Source organism: Pelobates fuscus, chromosome 2 (assembly GCF_036172605.1).
Source record: "Pelobates fuscus isolate aPelFus1 chromosome 2, aPelFus1.pri, whole genome shotgun sequence".
In the NCBI taxonomy this organism is placed as follows: Eukaryota; Metazoa; Chordata; class Amphibia; order Anura; family Pelobatidae; genus Pelobates; species Pelobates fuscus.
In genome coordinates this window covers 439,059,593-439,083,907 of record NC_086318.1, presented here as the reverse complement: position 1 = coordinate 439,083,907, position 24,315 = coordinate 439,059,593, and the positions used below count along the sequence as shown (strand labels likewise).

Sequence of the window (24,315 nt, the reverse complement as noted above, 5' to 3'; positions counted from 1 at the left end):
ACGTGTGTGGGAGCCTGGAGTGTCCCTTTATTAATATAAACCCACCCAGTATAACTAACTGTAACCTAACCTACACAGTGCATCTAACATGTGTGGGAGCCTGGAGTGTCCCTTTAATAATATAAACCCACCCAGTATAACTAACTGTAACCTAACCTACACAGTGCACCTAACGTGTGTGGGATCCTGGAGTGTCCCTTTAATAATATAAACCCACCCAGTATAACTAACTGTAACCTAACCTACACAGTGCACCTAACATGTGTGGGAGCCTGGAGTGTCCCTTTAATAATATAAAGCCACCCAGTATAGCTAACTGTAACCTAACCTACACAGTGCACCTAACGTGTGGGAGCCTGGAGTGTCCCTTTAATAATATAAACCCACCCAATATAACTAACTGTAACCTAACCTACACAGTGCATCTAGCGTGTGTGGGAGCCCGGAGTGTCCCTTTATTAATATAAACCCACCCAGTATAACTAACTGTAACCTAACCTACACAGTGCATCTAACGTGTGTGGGAGCCTGGAGTGTCCCTTTAATAATATAAACCCACCCAGTATAACTAACTGTAACCTAACCCACACAGTGCATCTAACGTGTGTGGGAGCCTGGAGTGTCCCTTTAATAATATAAACCCACCCAGTATAACTAACTGTAACCTAACCTACACAGTGCATCTAACGTGTGTGGGAGCCTGGAGTGTCCCTTTAATAATATAAACCCACCCAATATAACTGTAACCTAACCTACATGGTGCATCTAACGTATGTGGGAGCCTGGAGTGTCCCTTTAATAATATAAACCCACCCGGTATAACTAACTGTAACCTAGCCTACACAGTGCATCTAACGTGTGTGGGAGCCTGGAGTGTCCCTTTAATAATATAAACCCACCCAGTATAACTAACTGTAACCTAACCTACACAGTGCATCTAATGTGCAAGGAAACCATGCAATATGGTAAAGCTTTGGGAATTGGTGGCTGAACAATGATTAGACTCACCTAAGGCGGCTCTTTGCAGTCTGCGCTGTTCCACGCTGCCTTTTAGTTGATCTACAAACAAACAGATTAAGAACATGAGCGCAAGACAGTCAGTGGGCGGTGAAAACCGCCGCTACGTAATGATAAGTGCAATTATACAAGCGGAAAAATAGTTAATACATTTGGCATGAAATAATCCTTTAGTGTGTTTACTCATTATTAAATTAAATGAATGTCTGTAAAATTAATCTGAGTATATGTAACTCCATTTGTCCAATTTGAAGGTTATTGTGTAAATATTGTAATATTTAGAATTATGTTCACGCCTCCTTGTCGTAATATGAGAATACTGATTGACTTTCACTGTTGTGTGACTTATGGTACAGATCTTCCAATCAAAGTTTACAGTTAAACCATCCCTGTACTTTTTTTATATTGTTTATTATTTCTCCTGTGCAGCCCCGTTTTTAATTTTTTAAAATGATGAATATTTTTTATAGTAGGATCTACTTTTTCTTATTTATAACCTGCAGGTTGATAAACGTTGACAAAGGATGGATTTTGTTCAAACCCTTTGTCTTTTGTCAACGTTGTCATCGTAATACTCCCCCTCCTCCGGTGTCATGTCCCTTCTGGCAGCGTCTGACAAGGGCAGAGGGATTTTTTTTCTTAACATGTTTTATTGGTGCTCTGTGTTTTTTTTTATAAATTCAACGAGAATTATGGATTTTTATTTGCCCTTTTTTGGGAGGTGAAAAAAGAACATTTTAGAAAAAAGAAGACATCTAATGATAGTTATGATTTAGTTTTATTGCTTCACCCCTATTATTAGGGTGAGAGGGGTAGGTAGGGTTTTATTTTATTTGAGGGGTGTGACTAGGAACTTGGGGACCTCTAGTGATCTGGGGGGTTATTTTTACATTTAGTCCTCCCCCTATTGTCACTTGGGGCCCTGACCGGCCACTCATGGGTAGAGGCCGGGGGTGGGGACAGTAGGTCCCTCCCCTTAATTGTCATTTAGGGCCCCCATCTGTCGCTTAAAAAAGGGCTGCCCGCTGTCACTACTGAAAAATCTCCTTGTTTTGGCAGTTCCTTTCAGACGGAGGCACCGTAGAGGTACGGAAAGAAGGAGAAAAATCTTAGATTAAGAAAGAAAATGACAATGAGAATCAATTCAAACTTATATCTGAGGGAAACATTTATCTGATTCCTCAATTGTTCATCTTTGACGCAGTCATTTGGGGAGAAATAAACAAGTTTTACTTGCAAACAGGACTTGGCAGAAGGTGATAATTGTGGCTGAACCACTGCTTATTCAAATGTTTCCCCTTGTATTTCATGTGCTGTACCTTGTTCTCCTGTTCGAGAGCGTCCATACGAACAGAATCTTCCGAACAGGGACCACCCTGGTGCCCAATTAGAACGTTCACCCCAATTAATCAGAACGTTCACACCAGTAACATAAGTGCGAAAATGCAATGGATGTATTTAATGAGTGGTCGCCATTTTGTATAAACGAACGTGAACCAGGGGGAGCATTTGTAGCCCAAAAGGAAACGCTTCCCTTGCCTGGGGTTCGAACAGGAGCCTCACGAACGGAGACCAGTTGGGGAAATGTACCTAAGTTTGGTGGGGACACTCTTGGGGCACTGGCTATTTTGGCGTCTTCTGTGCCTGGGAAACAAAGAGACTAGGTCCCTTTCCCGCACCCATGCTCCCAGGCACAGAGGATCCTGGGACGAAGACCTGTATCGTTTGGTGTGGAAGACCCCTTGTATTAGTGTGTTTGTACTCCCAGAGCTGTGTCTCGTCCAGCTATTGGGGGGAATGGAGGTCTGTTTAATTTGATGGTTCCAGAGTGGCTGAATGAAGGAATTAGCGGAGGTGACCGGTCGGGTTACCTGTGGTCCGCTACAATAATTATTTTAGAATTCATACTGATAAGCTGTGCCTGTTTTATGCAAAGTGTGGCTTATTTGTTTTAAAGAAGGAATAAGCAACATTAATGCTCAGGTAATGGGATATTGCATTCTGAAGGATGCAGAGCAGCTAAATCACCAAATGTTTTTCATCTACTAATATGGAGGGACTATGTATAAATAGGTCATCATGGGTTACAGAAGGTAGTACGTCTATTAATTATTGCTTTATTTCAATTCATTTGTTGAAGTACAGAGTGTAGCTAGTTATTAAATGCATGTTACAGTATATCTAGTTTTGTTTCCTGACGAACCAGTAACAGACAGGTTGCAGCCTTCCTGTTTCTTTATATGAGGTTACCTGTCTGGAGACAATGAACTCTGTCTAAGCCTTGATGAGCGCTGGGTATCCCGTCCAAGATGAGGACTCAGAATAATGTATTATCATTGTCTCCAGGTTTTATAGCTGGGATTATGGTATGATACAAGCCATTTGGTTTCCTATAGAAAGTGCTGAAATCTTTGGCGTTCTCTTCTATCCTAATGTATTAAACATAGAACGCAGCAGAGAATGATTTACTGTATAAGACAGAGTGGTAGGCATTGCGGGGCTTTAACTGAGCATTGTTACATGCCTGACACCACAATCCATTAACTAAAAAGGGCTGTGATCCAGGGAACACAAAGGGTTAAGTGTATTTGGCTTTTTCCAACTTAGTCTGCAAAACCCAGTACCTGCTCCAGACATAACGGATTGCAGACAAGATGACGAAGAGGAGGTTTTCACCTTGATTAATATCCAGGAATGCAGAAAACAAGAAACAGAGAGGGGAGCATGCCTTCTGTATATAGAGGGGCTCTCTCTGTAAATTGCAGAATCTTTCTATGTAAAGCACTTTGTAATTGGCAGAATTCTCCTTGTATAGTGTGTTCTCTGTATATAGTTGAGCTCTCGATATAGAACTCTCTGTAAATAGCAGAGCTCTCTCTGAAAATAGTGGAAATCTATCTGTAAAACTGGGACTCTCTCTATAAAAGACGGGAGTATCTGTACATAGCGCTCACTCGAAACAGTGCTGACATCAATTAGATCATTAAACCCCGAGAACGTTACAAAACAAAAGGAGGGAAAATTTAGAATTAACAACCTTGAAACAGACAGAGAAGAAGGTAAACCTCCTCTATGTGACAGGCAGGCTATTTCCTTATGGATCGCAAGCATTGCAGATAGTGTGGGCACATCGAGTACTGCTGCCAGGATCATCATAATAACAAAAGTCTAAATAATCTCACTTTATAAATTCATGTTGTGGTTCTAATGTTGAACCAAGAACTATGACATTATTTATCTTTAAGTTCCGGTTTGAACAATACATATATATATATACATACACAAAACACAACTAGCCCACATTATAAAAATGATAAAGAAGATACGATAGCAATAAAACAGAGTCATACATGAGGCAGGCTGCATGAATATACTGATGTTCTAAGATACTCTAGGCTCGAGAGACATAAAAGATCAACATCAAGTATAGTTGGTAGCTAACCCCGTCTTGGAGTTATCTTGACTATAAAGTAGAATAAAATAGTAAGATGAGAGGGAAAAGTAAAAAAGAAAACATATAGGGAAAAACATATTATACATGTCTCGCTCTGTGGTAATCTATGTCATGAAAAGGGACAACTTTTGAAATATTTTAATGTTAACTCAAATTTGCGAATCCCCCAACTAGGGAGGTGTTGGTATTACTTGTTGTTAGGGTTATACATGCCGGAGGTGTGCTATAGATTAGTGCAGTGCGCCTCCCCTGGGTCTGCTGCTGGCAGGCTTAGTCTCTGGAGGAAAGGGGCCTGATTTCCAGAAGGAGGCAAGGAGAGTGTGACTTTGCCCTGTGGGACCACTAGGGAGCCGTCCACCCCACCCAAGTGGAACTTAATTTCTGCATGTCGCAGCTGTCATGCTGTCGGTGCCAGTTGACACTTCGCTGCTAGTACCATGAATGATAGTTCAACATATATATGTGGACAGTACCGAACTCGCTAGAGCGGGACATTATGGCAGACCAAACCATGATATCCTTGGTCACTGCAATGACGTCTCTTGGTGCATACACTGGAGCAGAGGCAGCTTTGTGGACCCGGGATGCCAAAATCAACTTCCCTAAATTGGTACTTTCTTTGATAGTTATGAGAGATCTGTTTTTTTCACATGGCCAGTATACGATTAATGAAAATGTTCACATTTTCATAGTCATTAAAATGTATTACCACCGGGCTGTATAAAGCATCTCATTTTAGGCCAGATCTGGGTTTACAGTCCAGGTAGGCAACACACCCAAGACTCCCAGTAAAAGATCTAAAATGTAATTATGGAAAATGGGCTCAATACAATGGCACCCCATGCCTCGATGTTACAGAACGTGAGGTGTATATCCAAGTAAAAATAATTCAATTTAGAAGTTTTGCATTGTACAGAAAGTGGGATGCCTTGACATAAGGGAAAATCCCAGTATTAAACAACGGAGAAGATTTCTAACATTGGTACATAGCAATCTTCACTCAAGAAAACAATACCACAAAGCAACTGAAACCAAGCCACTTTATTCCACCTCTCACTGCAACTTTAAAGTACGGACTGAAATTTGGAAGATACCGCACCGGATTTATTTGACCTTTGTTACCATATTATTTATTTACTATAACAATGTAAAAAAGTTTTACTTATAGTTTACTACTGTAATATTTTGTACTTACACATTCATTTTAATATTTTGGCTGATAGAATTTGCTTGGCAAACATTGCAGCTAAGCTCTACCCACCTGCCTGTTACTCCACCTGCCCACCTGTTCCTCGTAACTATATTGCATTCTCTTCCAGCTGTTTGACATCACAGTCAGTCACCTCCTCCCCCTGCTACCTCTTGTCTCATTTCCCATTTTAACCATTAGATTGTAAGCTCAAGGGATATCTAGCAAGGTGCTCTGTATAAAGTAACTTCAGGGTCTAGATGTCCGCTCACCGGCAGTGCCCTCTTTACCTTTTGTATTGGTCTCTTTGCATTGTACGGTCTTTTTCCTAATTATACAGCCCCGTGGAAGATGTTGGCCCTTTATAAAAGTACGGTAATAGATAAACAAATAAGATAGAACGAAAAGACTAAGCTCCTACTTGGCAACTAGACAATATAGGTTTAAAAACATCATATGCTGGGCTGCACCAAGGCTTCTGCATGTGTCTGAAGAAACAATGCGGAGAGTTAAAAACCTGAAGAAAAAAATATCACACAAACCGCAACATCATTAACACAGACACAATCAACTTGAAATCTTCAGCAGTAAAATTCATGAGCTGACCATAAGAGGTCCATACTCGTAAAATGCCTGTATGGTTCCCAGAAATTCCCCTCGATCTCCTAGTGGAATGCTAGACATTGCTGCGGACATTTCCAGTAATTACACTGCACATCAGGAAGTATTCTGGTTGGAAAACCCCTGGATTCTCCTGCACTTAACCCTAGTCATGAGAGGAATGTAGTACTTTCAGAGACCTGCACTGAGAGATAATGTGCCTCATTCCACTCCAGCTTTTAGCTGAGTGCTGGTACTGTGGTTGTAATCCAACGACAGAATGCATGGCTTATGATTTTATTGACAATAACCAAGTAAGAAACCAATGAAGACCATGATGAGGTTGTTGCATGTTTCCATGGTCAGAAGCCATAAAGAACATTCTTGTGAATGGTTTTTTTTAATTCTCACGGATGTTTCTCATAAATGCAAAAAAGGTTTCCAAATATGGCCTGCGTATGATGAATCCATCACAGTTTCCATCAGAACGGTGAAGTAAATAATAGCTTTTCTTGATTCAGATCTATTTTGGCAAGAGTGGCGGATTCTGGCCCTCGATCTGGACATTCTGTCCAAGGCAGAGGAAAACCGCTGGGGTTGTTCTGTTTGGATAGAACTATTTCCATGTGCTTTACCAAGCATGAAACAAAAAAAAGGTATTTCTTGATTAAAAATAAAATGGCAATAGCCTTGAATATGATCAACAAGTTTGTTCACCTTGTCTGAACTTTTAATTACATGAAGAAAACAGTTATAAGGCACAAACAAATAGGAGAACATGTATTATCTATCTATGAACGATGATTATGTGTGTATATATATAGTGACTGAATAACCAGCAATATGTGGTATTAGACATCATAGAAGATAATACTAAAGGGCATACAAATTATTCCAATAAGAATACACAATATTGCACGCGCCTCTAGCACCGTATATATAAATATTCTCAAAAAGTAGTGAGTTGCCAACTTGCAAAACAGAGAATGAATGTAGTGCAATGTCTTGTGGAATGCTGGTTGCATGGTGGAAGCATCGTAGTCTAGGATTGTGCTTTACAGAGAGAAGCAACCTTCAGTCTCAGTAATGAACATGTGTCCTGCCAGCAGATCCGCCATACAGCCTGGTGCTGCACTGTATTGATTAGGAAAACATAATCTGCAGGGACTTCTTATTAAGCTCTGTATAATTGTCCTGCAACCTATCTACTAATTTAGCAGAGTCCTGTTATGACACGGAGTCTGTAGAAGCTTGGAAAACCTGCAGACAGTGATAGGCGCAGGCACGGTTTAATCTCATTACTCATGAAGGTTTAAGATCATCTAACCTCCAAGTTTGGCAGCAAGCCACCTTCTCAATACAGGCTGGGGAGCAATGGATCTAGAACATCTAAAAGTCCATTCAGCGTGACTCTAAGAGTATAATCAGCCTGAATGGACTGTATATGAAATATATTTTTATCAAAGTGCACAAGTAGTACCGACATGTACTGGAAAAGCATTTTATGTCAGAACTGTCCCTGTGAAACATCTGGCGAGCGATGAGATATGTTTAATAGAAGTTACCCTGTCTGTTATAATCAGTATCGGCATTTATACAGCGCCAACGTATTCCATGGCGCTTTACAATATTATAAAGGATTGGTACAAGAACAATAGGTTGATGACCAAGCTTACGATCTAGATCATGACATATTTGTCCAAGCCCTCGCCACAGTCAATTTAAAGGAAAACTGTGTGAGCGAGGCAGCTAATTAAATACCAGACCTTATTCATATAATTGTACAAGAGGTTCAGATGTAAATGATCCGAGGCATGATCATGGAAGTATTAACTGATCGCTATCGAAATGTCGGTAACTCTGACAGGTAGGTGCAGCAAGCACAACCCCTACATAAGCCCTGGAAGCAGGGAGGGATAGGTTATTGGTTGGGTACTGCAGGGAAATCACACAGCTATGTAGATCTCGCAATACTTTGTAAAGAATGTAGCAGCAATACAGGGTTAAGAAGATTCACCCTGAGTGTATTCAGAAGGAAAGGGAGGGTTTGTCTTCTTGTGCTGGTGGGGAACCGTAAATCCAGTGTCTATCCATCCGGTATTTATCTATTGCGTATTGTATGCCCACTTATGCTTATCACGCACAATTAAACTACTTTGTTGACAGTCTTCACAAATATTTGAGGAATACTGCTGCGTTGTACAAAACAAACACATATGAAATCTATTTTGAGCATGGAATTGCCAAACTAATGAGCCAAGGAATTAATGGCAAAGCATGCAACGATTTCCAGCCATATTATAATGATCGAGTCCAGAGTTCAAGGTGTTGGCCCTTTAACGTTCCTCTGGTTTATTGCAGATTGAGGCTGAATCCGAACCAATGGGTCAGATTAAGATTACTTGGACTTCCGGGCAGAATGCCAGCAGGGCTGGAAAATCATTGTGGCGTGTAACTTTTAGACGGCTTGGGGTGAAGAGAGGATAGACGGGGTCTGGCACTTTCGGCAGAATTTTCTTAAAGGAGAAAAGCAGAAAAAACTGCTACAATAAACAAAATGTGCTTGTAATGGATTGGGATTAGGAAAAAACACGATTAGAGGAATCTTCTGCAAAGTGACGGGCTTGCTCCACAGCTTGGTGGTCAATCAGGATACTCAGAATGTGAAAATTCTGGATTCATTCCGCTGTACCTGCAGTTTGTTACTTAGCAGCAAACCAGATCCCTTCTTCTCAGATATCTAATGATTCTTCATATGACATCTCCAAGAAATACATTTTTTTTATAGTAACAACACTGACCATAAAAGCATTACACATTTCACAAATGATTCGGCTATGTCACATTCATAATTGGAGTATTTATGAGAATCAGACTATTTTTAATATATTCAATTAATGTGGATTTACACTATGTTTATTTATTATTAGATCACCAGCTGGTTCCCTTTTTTTGTATATATACTTTGGTTGATCTGATAGGCAGACACTTGACTTTGGATGAGTATAATTTATGATCACCTTCATAAATTATAATTAGGGTGAAATTTTCTCAGATCTCGTACACAATACCTCCAAGCACTTCCAGAAAATGTGGGACCCAAAGTTCATAGACATACAGATACTCTGTTAATTCCTACTTTTTACTAAACCATACAGGACACAACACAGAGCATTAAATCCATTATTCCCCCTGATTTCAATGTCTGTTCACCTGTGGTCTGGAGTCTGTTTCTTTATTTAACCTAAATCTTCCCTCCTCTGCTTTCCCCTCTGTACTATTTTACAGTTATTTTCCGTTCTATATTATTATTTAATAATTCTGATTCATTGTTTACCTGTATAGAAACTGGTGACTTTATTCAAACTGATTACATATGGCAGGAGGACGCATTAACCCAACCTACTTTTTCTAACAAGATTATCACTTCTATACCTGGAGAACTCGTTCACAACCTGTTGGAACTTTGTTGCTCAACGTGTAAAAGAACTAATGCCAACTATGATAACTCACTTCATTCCCATCTTTACATTCACTCCCACTACCTGGATTTTTATAAAACACTTTGAATGGAACTTTGAATGTCATCATTCTTTTGCTGATGCTGTTATTTGTAACAGGTTGTAGCCCAAATATAAATATTAAATGGAAATGGAAAAACAACAGCAATTGTCCAAACTGCAACAAAGTTAAAGAGGCGTTTCTGGCTAGTATTGGCACATTCTTTTTTTTTTTTTTTTTTTAAACCTATGCAAAATGTTAAGCTCATTATTTAGGCCATAAGTTATAAGTTGCATATAAGATCTAACCGCAAAAGAGGGGTAATAGGCGCTCACTATAGAATATAACAAATTATAGGTATAAGCAGCAATAACTTGTTCAAGGATTCCCAAACCTTGTGAGAGAGAATAGGGGAAAATCCCTAAAGACCTGTGTACGTATATTATTTTGTACTTATATTTTGGGAGCGGTTTCCCCTATTCTCTCTCATAAAATCCAATGTCTGAGTGTCTCTGGATGCTGAGTGCTCTTTTCAGGTATTCTCAGGGCTACAAACACCCAGCTAGGGCACAGTCTCATCATAAACTGTAAAAATGAGACTTCATATTTTGGAGGGTTGCTTTAAAAACATAGATCAGAAATGTATACACTGTGGATGCACCCAGTGAAATATGTGCATCCAGCACAGAGACATTGTCATGTAAAGACAACAACAAGAAATGAGGGAGATTAACATGCAATGTCTGTCATGCTGAAACGTTGTGCAAATATTTAAAAGTAGAGATATCACCAATGGAGTGCCTACTGGTGATAAATCTCACACAATGTGCACACAAATGTCCACGTCCATCTTCTGATTACTCCGTACCATTCTTCTGAAAGACGGTGCCCATTTCTCTGGCATATGCTGGAATATGTTCGTAAACAAATCCCTCGCATGTGCTTACTACAAGACAATGCGGTACATCTGGGTAAAATTTTCATTACAAAACTGGCAAGATCACTGAAGAAAGTGTAGCAGACACGGCCATGCTAGGAACGGATGGGGAGCATGCTTGTGATTAAGGGATGTAAATAACAGATTATTTGACCAGAAAAAATGTAAACTTTCAAAAGCCTTGGAGTAAAAGTATAAACGTGGACAAAAAAAAAAAGGAAAAAGGGGTGAGCTTCAACTAGTTTTGTGATATTTTAAAGGAACACTCCGTTTATTTACTTATTTATATTTATAGTAAATATACACGCAAAGACAACATGTCTATTTTATTCTGCATTTTTCTTAGGGGGGATTACATGAAAAAACTGCTTAGAAAGGCTGCCGACCTGTTGTCTGCATTCTTGCGAGCCCTTGCCTCTTTCCCAGACACAGCCTTTCAGTCTGTCCCGGGGAAACACCAATACAAAGCACACATGTACACACAATCACGGCTTTCCTATGCTCTCCATGAGCGATAATACAGCTCACTGTGAGGGGGGCGGCTGCCTCTTCCGTTAGCTCTGTGGTGACTTTCAGCCAGGGGAGGGGTTTCTGTCCCCAATTATACAAGTGTCCATTTCTAAAAACTTTCACTAATATGACAGACTTTATGTGCTCTATGTGTCTAGACTCTAGAGTGTTCATTTAAGTTGAAATTATACACAATTCGTCTGTTACCTATTTAACAAACCAACATGAGTTTTGGTTTAATGAATAAACGAAGGTCATTGTGAAATGAAACACCGTCATTTATTAAAGTGAGAATTGTCATGAATTCGAGTGAATTTCAAATGTAATGCTGGGACAGCTGACCAGGATAATTTCTGATCTTAATGTGCCTGCGGTGGCTGCTGTCTTCCAGTGCCACAGTATGTGTGTGCAATGTGTCACAGGCTCGCTGAAGGTGTGACAGAGTGGACCCGATGGCAGCCTGGGTTTGAATGCAATCACTCACATCCCCCTGCTAGTGTATCCCCACAGGGGAGCTTTGAAGAAGGGATTGCATCGTCCTTGTCCGAGGACAGGTGGTAGAGGCCAGAGAAAAGGGAACTATCCGACCGGTTTAAAAGCAGGCTCCTCTGGATATGAACACTCATCGTGGGTCATCTTTTCAGCAGGCCTGATCGGACCACGGGCCAAATAATCCCAATACCTCGAGATCCCCATACTGGGAGCCACTCAGTTTCTTGGATCTCTGCCCCATCCCAACTGCTAATGGTTGTGAGGCAATAGGTGTCTTGATTGGCAAGTTAGACAGACGATTTTTGTACTAATCAGAGCTGTCGACCTAGAACTCTTCAGAAACAGGTCTTATCAGCTCCAGCGCTAGATCTGCATCCTCCATGTTTTATATATGATATTTGTATTCTTTAATTTAATATAAGATTAAATAATATGTAGAAAAAATAATTTTAAAAGTTTATCTACAAATATTAATAGGGTTATTCAGTAAAGTGAGAATGGTGAAAGTTCGTTAATAAAGATAGTAGCAGAGATGGAGATGGGGGCGGTGGAGTAAAGGAAATGGGAAAAACTAAACACTTCAGAGAGCATCATGAAGACCAACATGAAGAAAATATCCAAAGTACAGAACAGGTGAATACAAATGAATATTGCAAATACTAAAATCTCTGAACAAACTAATAGAGACAAGTTCCACTAGGGAGCCTAGCTTCAAGAAAGAGAATCATTCATTAAAAAGTAACCTTTATTGAATAGATTAAGATCTGTAAAGGATAAGATGGCAATTTCACCAATATACGGGTTGTCATGCTAACTTCTATGTGGACTGCACTCCACATCCATAATTTGTCTGACCGGTCCCGGTGAAACAGCTGGGTGCCAGCTCAGTGTACCCTTGTGTATCCAGTCTAACTCAGTAGGCTGTTGTAGAGATGAAGTCTGCCCATTTCTTCGATACTCTGCCAGGATAGTACAGGATGATTGGAAGTAGCAAGTCAGAACCAACTATTACAATTAGGAGCAAGTAAACACGGATGTTCTCCTGGTGTAAACAAGCAAACAGGCAGGTCCCTGGCCGGGATACAGCGGTACAAGGCTGTTTTATGTTAGTCAGCTTCATGGCAGTGTGCTGACCAGATGGAGATAAAGCTTTCAGTACAGACCAAGTAGCCAAGATTTTTTTTCTAGATTCTTTAGTGGAAAAGATTTTTCTCATTAAATATATGCAGAATCTGCAAATCACATGCAAAGAATTCCGTCTGATTAATGGTTAAAAAAAAAAAAGACGTTGCCATAAGAACATCACATGAATATATTAAAAACCCCACAAATATATAACAAATATATAACCATTTAGAGATTTTCAAATCAAATGCTGCTTACGCAATTATCTCCGGTGGAGTTGCTTCTTTCCCAGGACTGAGTACGTTGGTGTAGAAGGAAATGATCAGCTATGCTGATGGCACTGGGTGCTTAAACTTCTGATAAAATCATAGGACTGTAAATGAATAGCACGCTGACACATTAATGATTAGAAGTAGGCATAGAACATAGAATGAGAATTCACTCCTGTCGGTTGTCTATGACATGAGGAACCTAGATAGCGGTCTTCAAGGACTATCAATGCAAACGCCCCTCTGGTCAATTCTGCATTCTAAGTCTTGATAACCAGCATGTAGGCTGTTCTGGCCCATGGGTCACTTCAAAATACAATCCTTTATTAACAGGCCAACCAGACTGCAGTGTTCCCTCACTGTGGCCACCTATTTCCTCCATATCATATTTATAATATTATCACAAACCGTTACTAAACCAAAAAAAAAGATAATTTCCTTGGAATGTCTTTAGTAAATGGAAAGGGAAAATATAAAAACAAATCATCAAACACATTACTATCTTCTCGAAATATAACACGATTTCCGTACGTAATGAATTATTACAGTAATACACTTACATGTTAATTTGAACATGAGGAGTCCTAAAACATACAAATTAGCTAACATCACATAAAAACAGAACAATTCCAAATCAAATCAAATCAAATTAAATTAAAAAGATCATAGGAATTATTAAAGTTGGAGACACTGACTGACATTAACAATGATTACACTCTGCAATTAATGTAGTTACCCTAATTTTTGTTTTTAAGTTCCCTAAATGTAAAACAATTGTCAGAAAAGTCTTGTCTTTACTTTTGTCTTGTCATTTTACCTTTTGTCAGAGCAAACCCAGGCAGTGCTCAGTACAATATAGTGTTTCACACAAACGCTCCTATCTAAGCCGCTTGGGGTTTTCTGAATCCTGATTTCAAACAGAAAATAACAGACAAGACAAGGTATACGTGAAATGTATCAAGATAAATCTGAGCGCTCTTGTTGCCTTTAATAAATGAAAATATATGATCAGAGTCCAAAATTCATTTCCTGCAAGCTTCACTCAACATGGTCATTTCTGAAATCAGAGTTATACATTGCGGTTTCAGTATGGCACGGCTCTAGCCTATGGAGATTAAAGAGTAAATATTCTGCTGTAAATCGAATGTTTTTACTTTGTAGCGATTCACAATATCTTGGGATTTAATAAGAATATATACAAATGTTCGATTTTACAGAGTCTGGAATCAGGAAACTATTTCAGAATAAATCACCAAGCATTTCAAACCTTTTTTATAAGAATCATGGCACAGCACAATGAATACTGGTGGTGTTGACATGGATCTGTGTGGTCAGTTTCCCACTGCCTCCTGCCCTGCTGGCTGCCACCTGTGAGCTTCCGTGACATCAATAAATATTACATATTGTGACTTCCTGCCATAGGCTCTGTTCATCATATAATATAGATTAAGATTCACAGGGATCTTAGTGAAGTGAGAATTCTAAGTGAATTTCAGGTTTTAGACCATAGTAGCCGAACTGGCAGCATAGCTTACCAAACTGATTTTTCTAATTCGGCTATTTAGGCCTTACATTTAAAATTCAGTTTGGATCCTGACATTAGTAGCTAACCCTGTCAGTCTTGTGAAGCTGTGGTGAGGTCTTGGGTCTCTCTCTCTGGGTTCGAAGAGAAGCTGTGAATTGGGTATAACTGTAATAACAGGAGGGGCATAGTACCCTGCGCAGAACGATGTCACAGTGACAAAACCAGCGCCACGCATGTCAGCAAGTCATCCTTGCACCAATCACTTATACTTACCTCCCCCCCTCATAGGTCTGACCCATCAGAACATCTATCGTAACCCTTAAAGGGATAGTATAGTGGGAGGAATACAAAGCTGTATTCCTGGCACTATCGCTCCCCCTTCCTCCCCCCACCCCCAGTAAATAAAGGATTAAAAACCCTTTATTTACTTATCTTTTCCCAGCGTCAATGTCCCTCGGCACTGGGGTGACGCTCCGCATTAGGCGAGCGTGCCCATTAGATCTCCCCATAGAAAAGCTTTGTTTAACATTGCAGCACTATGTGCAAAAGGGACACTGCACCCAGACCACTTCAATTAGCTGAAGTGTCCCTTTAAAGATCCTAGACAGAAGAAAAGGGACATCTTGTGGCCTCCGCAATGTGGTGGATATGTGACCACCCATCATCAATGTCTGACAGCCTCGGAATCTGAGGTTTTGGAGAAGCTTTCAGACACTTGTACAGCATCGAAATGCAAGGATCTATGAGCAACAATTCAAGAGAATTTCGACACTAACTGTGGACCTGCACTGTGATCTACAGGCCCTGGGGAAATGGACAGACAACCTCGAGGTCAAATTAGACATGCTTTGTGAAGGTCACTACGAGGTGGTAGATAAGATTACCAGCTTGGAAGCAAACCATAACTCTCCTCCTCACTCCTGAAGGCAGCTAATGCTGAGGACAGAGCCAGTTAATGTCAGGATTTGGGTTATACTAGAGACAATAACCTGAGATGAATTGCTCACTTAGCTTTCTTCAAAGCCCTCACCCCAAGTGAGCCAGACACTAGGTGCCTACTGCATAGCGCAAACCACATTGCTAAATTGCATGTATTACCTGCTGATATACCACAAGATGTAATTACGTGGCAACACTATAATTCCTTGAAAGAGGCACTTATGTATGTGGCTTGCAAAGTCCGTAAATTCCATGAGCCATTCCAGGAACTGATATACTTTTAACTCTCTGCAGCCACAATGGCCAGAAGAAAGGAGTATTCTATCATCACTAAGCTAAAATGGTACTTAGACCCTGTGCATATTGGACATATCTCCTTAGGCTCATCCAGTTGCAACTGGAAATGCCAACAGAAGACCGGTACTATGCTGCATATATTTTGGGATTGCGGGCAGTTATCTTCTTGTTGGGTGAATGTAAGTCATATTATTAAAGACGGCCTCACTCACCGCTGTATTTCCTCCTAGATGTGCTACCAGACTATGTTATAGAACCACAGAAACCACATCTTGATAGCAGATACAAGTATCATAGTACAGCATTGGAAGATTACTGCTCTACTCCCCATCGTAGGCTTGCTCAAGAAATTGACCACCACCTAGCAGGTAGTACCAATAAACAAGACTGGCCTGCAGCCCCCTGGACAGTCCCTAAGTTCTCACCTCTGACCAACACAGGTAATTGACTGATTGACTGTGTCACGGTTAAATTGTAACACCTTCAACACTTGGACCTTACAATTTTCTCGTACGGTTTGTTTTACTTTACTTTGGAAACAATAACATTTCATACAGTGAAAAAACTATTAACTGAAGTAATTGGCCGCTAGGGTCACAGAATTCCCATTCAAGTTTCAGCCACTAGAGGTGTATTTAACCTTGCAATGCAAGCTTTGCCAGATCTAATAAAACAGCAATTAATTACATTGCAGGGTTAAAATTAAAGGGTCACTGGAACCAGGCCACTTAATTTAGATAAAGTGGTCTGCGTTTCTTTAGTGGTCCTTAAAACACTTGAAAGGTTTATGAAACCTTTCTTTTGAGAGAATGCCTGGAGATGTGGTTAGGGTGTGCGGTACTGCTGAGATTACAAGAGATTTTAAAGGGACACAATAGGCATCTCATTGAAGTAGTTATAGTGCCTGGAACCCCCTGGTGCTGTACCTCTAATCGGTGTTAAATTATTTTCAAGCAGTTTAATACTGAATGAGGGTCCCTGGCTTTCCATACCCGGCCCCCACTGGGGGTCTGGCTAAGACATAGATTACACACTTCCTTGCAGCCATACCAATTCATACTAGCAGTTGGCGCTGTGATAGGCTAAAAGCAGTCAGCAAACACTTTTAGACAAATAACAGCTGCCCTTTGCTGCTTAGGCTAATGCTTCCTCATTAACCCAGAGGGTAAGAGTTGCTGAGGACTCTCATTTGGCATTAAACCATTAAACACGGTTTAACTCTGAATAGAAGAATGGTGTTCTGGGACTACACAGAATGGATAGTAAGGCCAAGGTCAGGATGTGAAGAAATCCCTCTTTGTGTTCGTTATTTCTCCCCTTTTCATTCACCCCCTTGGCTCGTTAACTTCAAAAGCATGCTTCAATTAAACCCTCTACCTGTGCCATCTTGTTTGTGCGAACAAAGGCAGCGGGACTTGGTCGTCGAGTGTCTGGAACTAAAATCGGACACTCGACTTCCCAAACACCGGTCCCAACATACGAATGCTGGATCTTTGTTTCCCGAACAGCTAGGAGAGCGCTGTTCGGTACTTTTGTGCATTCGTATGGGGGGAACAATCGCTGCTAGGAGCCAGGGGAAACCATTCGTGGGATTATTCGTTTATTTCAACTTCACGAAATAGACCTATGTTTTTAGGGGTGTTCTGAATGTTGGGGAAAACTGTACTTTTTCTGCCTGGAGATAATGAAGTTATGATGTTATCTTCCTTAATTATCTCCAGGTCCAGGGGAGGGAATTGTATGTTTGCAATGGGAGTGTATAACTATTTTTCTTGTTATGATTGGCTGCACCATGTCCCTCCCTGTGGGATGTCCCCTTGCACAGGGACTTGCATAAAAGCCAGTGTGGCACAATAAAGCTCAGTTCTGTTGTACCCTTCTTCTAGACTCTGGCTGATGTTTGGGTATTCGTATGCTTTACTAAGGGAATCGTCTGGTAAAGCTATTGCATTCTTATGGGAATCGTTTATTTTATCTGCCAAACGGAGAATTATAGTCACTGATGCTCTGGCCGTTCGGAAGAAAACTACTGAATGAGTATTGAATATACTAGGTTTCCTTACACAGGATAACAGAGATACACAAAATAGATGGTCAGGCCAAGGTCAGGATAACAGAGATACACAGAATGGATAGTCAGGCCGAGGTCGGGATAACAGCAATACACAGAATGGATAGTCAGGCTGAGGTCGGGATAACAGAGATACACAGAATGGATAGTCAGTCCGAGGTCAGGATAACAGAGATACAAAGAATGGATAGTCAGGCTGAGGTCAGGACAACAGAGATACACAGAATGGATAGTCAGGCCGAGGTCAGCAAACAGAGATACACAGAATGGATAGTCAGGCCGAGGTCAGGATAACAGAGATACACAGAATGGATAGTCAGGCCGAGGTCAGGATAATCGAGATACACAGAATGGATAGTCAGGCTGAGGTCAGGATAATGGAGATACACAGAATGGATAGTCAGGCCGAGGTCAGCAAACAGAGATACACAGAATGGATAGTCAGGCCGAGGTCAGGATAACAGAGATACACAGAATGGATAGTCAGGCCGAGGTCGGGATAACAGCAATACACAGAATGGATAGTCAGGCCGAGGTCAGGATAATAGAGATACACAGAATGGATAGTCAGGCCGAGGTCAGCAAACAGAGATACACAGAATGGATAGTCAGGCCGAGGTCAGGATAACAGAGATACACAGAATGGATAGTCAGGCCGAGGTCGGGATAACAGCAATACACAGAATGGATAGTCAGGCCGAGGTCGGGATAACAGAGATACACAGAATGGATAGTCAGGCCGAGGTCAGGATAACAGAGATACACAGAATGGATAGTCAGTCCGAGGTCAGCAAACAGAGATACACAGAATGGATAGTCAGGCCGAGGTCAGGATAACAGAGATACACAGAATGGATAGTCAGGCCGAGGTCAGCAAACAGAGATACACAGAATGGATAGTCAGGCTGAGGTCAGGATAACAGAGATACACAGAATGGATAGTCAGTCCGAGGTCAGCAAACAGAGATACACAGAATGGATAGTCAGGCCGAGGTCAGGATAACAGAGATACACAGAATGGATAGTCAGGCCGAGGTCAGCAAACAGAGATACACAGAATGGATAGTCAGGCCAAGGTCAGGATAACAGAGATACACAGAATGGATAGTCAGGCCGAGGTCAGCAAACAGAGATACACAGAATGGATAGTCAGGCTGAGGTCAGGATAACAGAGATACACAGAATGGATAGTCAGGCCGAGGTCAGGATAACAGAGATACAAAGAATGGATAGTCAGGCTGAGGTCGGGATAACAGAGATACACAGAATGGATAGTCAGTCCGAGGTCAGGATAACAGAGATACAAAGAATGGATAGTCAGGCTGAGGTCAGGACAACAGAGATACACAGAATGGATAGTCAGGATAAGATCAGGATAACAGAGATACACAGAATCGATAGTAAGGACGAAGTCAGGATAACGGAATGCAAGAATTATCAAACAAGCTGAGGTCAGAAACATTAAGTACAATACACAGTATAAATGCACTCTCAGGTAACAAGAACCATTACAAAGCAGGGAAACAATGGCAACCAGGGAGTATATATACCCTATATTAGGAAGTGATTAGTCACAGTGGGCCATGATCTCACAAGTGTGTATTCACCACATAGACTGACATTATAAAAGTAGATGGATGAAAGGGTTCTATACACAATAAGAAGGGCTGAGCAGGCAAGCCCGAAATAAAAATCATCTTTGCTTTAATATAAGCAAAGAATTGCCTGAAATTGTAAAACCCAAAGAAAATACATTTTATGTTACAACTTTATTGAGTCCCTAATTGGGTATACATATATAAGACAAAAATAAATAAAGAGAAAAGGTGTGTTTTGCAAAGTGCAAAAAAGGAATAAAGTAGAAACGTGGCTAAGTTAAAATAGGACCATTCACCATAGCCTATTGTAACAGGTTTGATTGTACCCGATACAATGTTGCTATAAAAGTAGCCGATCTAACCACTAGTAGGATCGGATGTTTTGTCAGGGAGATATGGTAAAAATGTAACTGAAGGTAATGGTATCCTATGCATACAGTTACAAATAAGCACCCTGATGTATGGATATCCAAGTAATAGGAGTGACCCAAAAGCGTCCGATGTATATATAAATCGCTTAGAGTAAGGAGATGGGTGTTGAGAGAAAAGTGGAAGTGAAGGGATACAAGGGGAGAACCAAAATAGCGAGCCCCAGATATCAAACACTTGCTACCGGGAAGCTAATAGTGGTGAGGAAGATGTATGAAATAAATCCCCTATTACTGTATCCTTTACTAATAATGCTGCTAAAATTTGTTATGAGTCAACTATAGAATGTTAGTGGGGACCCTCTCAATATCATACGGATGAGCGAATACTCATTCATATATACAGCATATAGATCCAGGCATCTCAAATCCCGTGTCTTAATTGATTGCTCTGGTCTACAGTTGCAAACAAAATAAATTTTGCTCAGTGGCATGCAACTAAGACAGCTAAGACAGGAGGCAAACTTGTGGATATATATATATGTTTTAAGGCCGTAAGGCCTGTATTTGTGGGAGGAGTTAAGCGTTCCATATAAACGCTACTCCCCCCCTTCCTACCTGCCGTACGCACGCTGTTCACCTCGCTCCCGTGACAGCTGAACTTCCGGGTTCACTGGTCCTCCTCGATGACCCCGCACTTCCGGTTTCCGGCCGCACGTCCAACCGGTTCAGAGCTCCCCCCTCGGTTCGGGGAAACTTCGCCGAAACACTTCCAGCGCCGGCAACGCTGAACAAATGAAAGTCCAGGTACCGGCGGGTATAGCCACGTTCGCGCTGTTCCCGCCGTTCACATTTTCAAATTTCCAGCTAGTACTTCCCAACTGTCCTGGATTCAACAGGACAGTCCTGAGCTTTAGACTTCTTTCCTAAACCCTGACTTACGCTCTGTACTGTACTGTACCAAGGGAACTTATTATCAAACTGTTTAAAACTGGTTGTACTACTTACACTAACATGGCATCAGTGAGTTCCTGCCACCATAATCACTTCTACAGTGTGCGCTTATGGTGCTTGATGTGTTCCTTTACTGTTGTGTTTATTGCTTGTTAAATAGTTGTGTGCTCTTTTTCATTTACACTTCTACCTCGCTATGTACATTACTGGGTTGCCATTCATCCACTTGAACCTTATTTCCATACAATATGTGACGAGCATTCATTTTCCCCAATCCTATTTTTCTACATAGAAATACCATTTGGTTGCATGTGCTTGTAGCATTTTTTACCCATGTAGTGGCTGAGGTATTATTAACCCTCGGGAAGCCTATTCTCGAATAGTAGACCGTGTCCCATTGTATTTAATGAGATTGCATGTCTCTGTTTCCATTGTCTTGCACCAACCACAGCTGTTCTTTGACTCAAGGCTGACTATGTTTGCTGTTAGGATGTCACTTTCAATGTAGAACATTTATTTTGCAGAGCCAGACACGCAATTGGCACATTTGTGGCTCTTTGTGTAACAGGAATCTGTGGAAGTTCTCAGATATAACGCTTTCACTTGCACTCTTAGGACACTGGCAGCCCGGGTGCCCCTGGAATACTCCGACCCCAGGTCATTCACTAGTTAAATAGGTTCTTGATCTCTGTGATGTGGTGCTATTTGCCCCTGGTTAAAAGTGACTAGGGAATTAAATACCGAATCAGTAACGGTTGGGGGTATGAATCAATTGGCTTGCAATCCGTTTTATACAATATACGTCAAATTAAGGGCAGCATTTAATAACTCATCTCTGTAAATGTACACTAAGCAACTCTGTTTTTACGTTAGTCATGCAAGTCTTGACTTTACCTTTCACATTACTAATTTGGAGATTTGGGCATACTTTCATTATGTTTTCATGTATCAGTGCACAGTCCTAGGTTATTCGGCTGGTATCTCCACCTAGTGGTTTGATGGTATTTGCTGTTTTATTCTGTACAATATGTAGCTTCTCTACCGTCCTGTTTTCAGGTTGTTAATGATGTTTCTGCTATTGGTGCTGGTGATTCTTCTATTGGTGCATCCCACGTAATAACACTAAATGCCTGACGCTATGCATGTACTATTTTATTGGGTCAAGTCAATCTAACTAACTAAACACTGTGTATATGTTGGATTTGTTTTATCTCCCAGTTTACACTTACGCTTCTCCTGTTATACATGCATCGAATTACCTCAGGTTCAGGCGTAACCGCCATTTGACATTCCCCGCTGATTTCTATTGATGTTGCATACTGTCATTTGTTACCATTAGACAGTCACTAGGTCGCTATTATCGCCTATTTCTATCAGGTACAATTTTGTTTCATCCACACTTCAAACAACCGCCTCGACAAGGCCACATTGTTACACGATGAGGTATCGAACCGACAATCACAGTTACTATTTGTTTCATTTTTTCATCTGCTAGCAGTAGACAATTACTGGTTCACTATTGTCGCCTGTTTCTATCTGGTATAAATATGTTTTCGTTCACATTTCCTACAATTGTTACACAATTGGCCTGTGTTAAACGATTATCACCTGTTTCTATCAGGTTTAGTTTCATTGTGTTTCCTAACAACTGCCTTTACCAGGCCACGTTGTTACATGTTTGGGGTACGGGGGCTTGATTCCTGCCTTGCCTCGTCAGGCCACGGCTCCACTCCACAACTCTTCATTCGTAATCACTACCCGTAACAATCATTTTGTTACTCACTACCTTGCTAATTTCACCCTCCTCTCTCCGTCAGCTGCTACGACGTTTTCTTGGCACAACGCCTTCATTTCATCTCCTTTCAGGTTTATATAGTAACCATCATGAGAATCTTCAGCACCCTCGGGGTCTATCGATGCTGCACTATCAGCTATATCTCCATAGTACTTCACTATACTGCACATTATTTTCCTTCCCTCGACTTCAGTTCCTTCTTCTTTCTTCCTCCTCTCTCTCCCTTCGTTTCCTCTGTCTCTATCTGGGAATATCCGGGTATCTATCATTTACTACAACTTGGGTTTCCAAGCACGTTACGTTGCCCCCTTATCAAGCCCCCGTCTAGGGTCAGAGAACTGGCTATCTAGGGTTAGGAGCTGGCCTTAGCTGTACACCGTAGCTGGTCCCGCGAGGCCAACTCCCCAATCTCAACACAGAGATTTCGCCCCTCGGCCCAAATCATAGTTAGTGCCTCGCATTCACCCACCTATCGGGTTTATAGTTAGGGCCTCACCCACACGGCCACACGTTTTTACTGTCACCGAGAGGCCACCACCCCGCCACCACGCTAGTGGCTCGAGCCCCACGCCCAAATCATAGGTAGAGCCTCTCACCAGCCGCTTGGCTACTAGCAGGGCCTCACTTGTCACGGGGTAGTGAGCTTTTCGCTTCGGCACTAGTTAGCCAGCCAGTTCTATTTTACTTAACCATATTGTTGTTGTTTGGATTCATTGTTGTTGTCATGTTCTTTTTCAGGATGTCCTACATACACAACGTCAGACGAGGGATTGCAGCATTTTCGTGTCTATTAGGGCCGACTATCCATGAGTCGCTCAGTCTCGTACCTCACCCAACTCGCATCTCTCACGCATAATCTGCATTTTGGCATCCCCTTCCGGTCACTCGGCTGTTGGGGCTCGACACAAGTTATCATCTAGAACATTTTTAGTTTGCTCTAGGATACATATAACAGAATCGTGACATTCTTCCAAGAAGCAGTGGAACAGGACTTCCACAGGCATACTGATCACCCTGTAGTCTTTTCTACAAATTATCCACCTTTTATTCAAACCTTCATACGTACATGATCGCACTATTCCGAACTGACATACACGTTTCTGACAAGCCTTTCAAACCATACCCCATTTTTTACACAAGATATCAAAGATAATTGGTTATCGCTTCACAGTAACGTACGTACACAGATGGGAATACCGGGCAGTATCAGACTCCCTAATCAGCATTCGTGCCACACAACCAGGTCTTAAAATCTATGTGCCTGCAACCATACAAGGGTTCGGGAACCCTACAACTCCACGATCACAACTAATCAGACAGGTAAGTCATGTCTCCCCAAGGAAAATTTAAGAAGGTACAAACACTACACCGCGTCACGTCAACGTTCGAACCAGACAATCGAGACACTTAACCACTAATCACTCCCTATCTACTTCTAAATACGATTATACGTTCACATTCCGTCATTAGAGTAAGTAGGACCACTAGCTGCTATTTTCACATCCATTCTATAAGAACGACATCCAGTAGCAGTACGCCGGAACAAACATTAGAGGCACTAGGAATCGGCTATATATTATACAGGAACATTCCCAACACAGGAGTAGCAAGACATGGATTTTATATAGTGCTATAAGTGTGTTTTCTGGCATTTCCTTTTGCCCTCTTTTTCAG

General features: G+C 41.2%; 1 protein-coding gene across 1 annotated transcript in view; it reads right to left on the bottom strand.

Annotated features, from left to right (window-relative positions):
* The window catches only part of KIF6 (kinesin family member 6), a 274,702-nt gene that overhangs the window by 43,310 nt on the left and 207,077 nt on the right, over positions 1–24,315 (bottom strand). Inside the window, exon 16 of the mRNA XM_063441552.1 lies at positions 1,009–1,059. Within this exon, the coding sequence (XP_063297622.1) occupies positions 1,009–1,059 (51 nt within the window). The remainder of the gene's footprint in view (positions 1–1,008; positions 1,060–24,315) is intronic.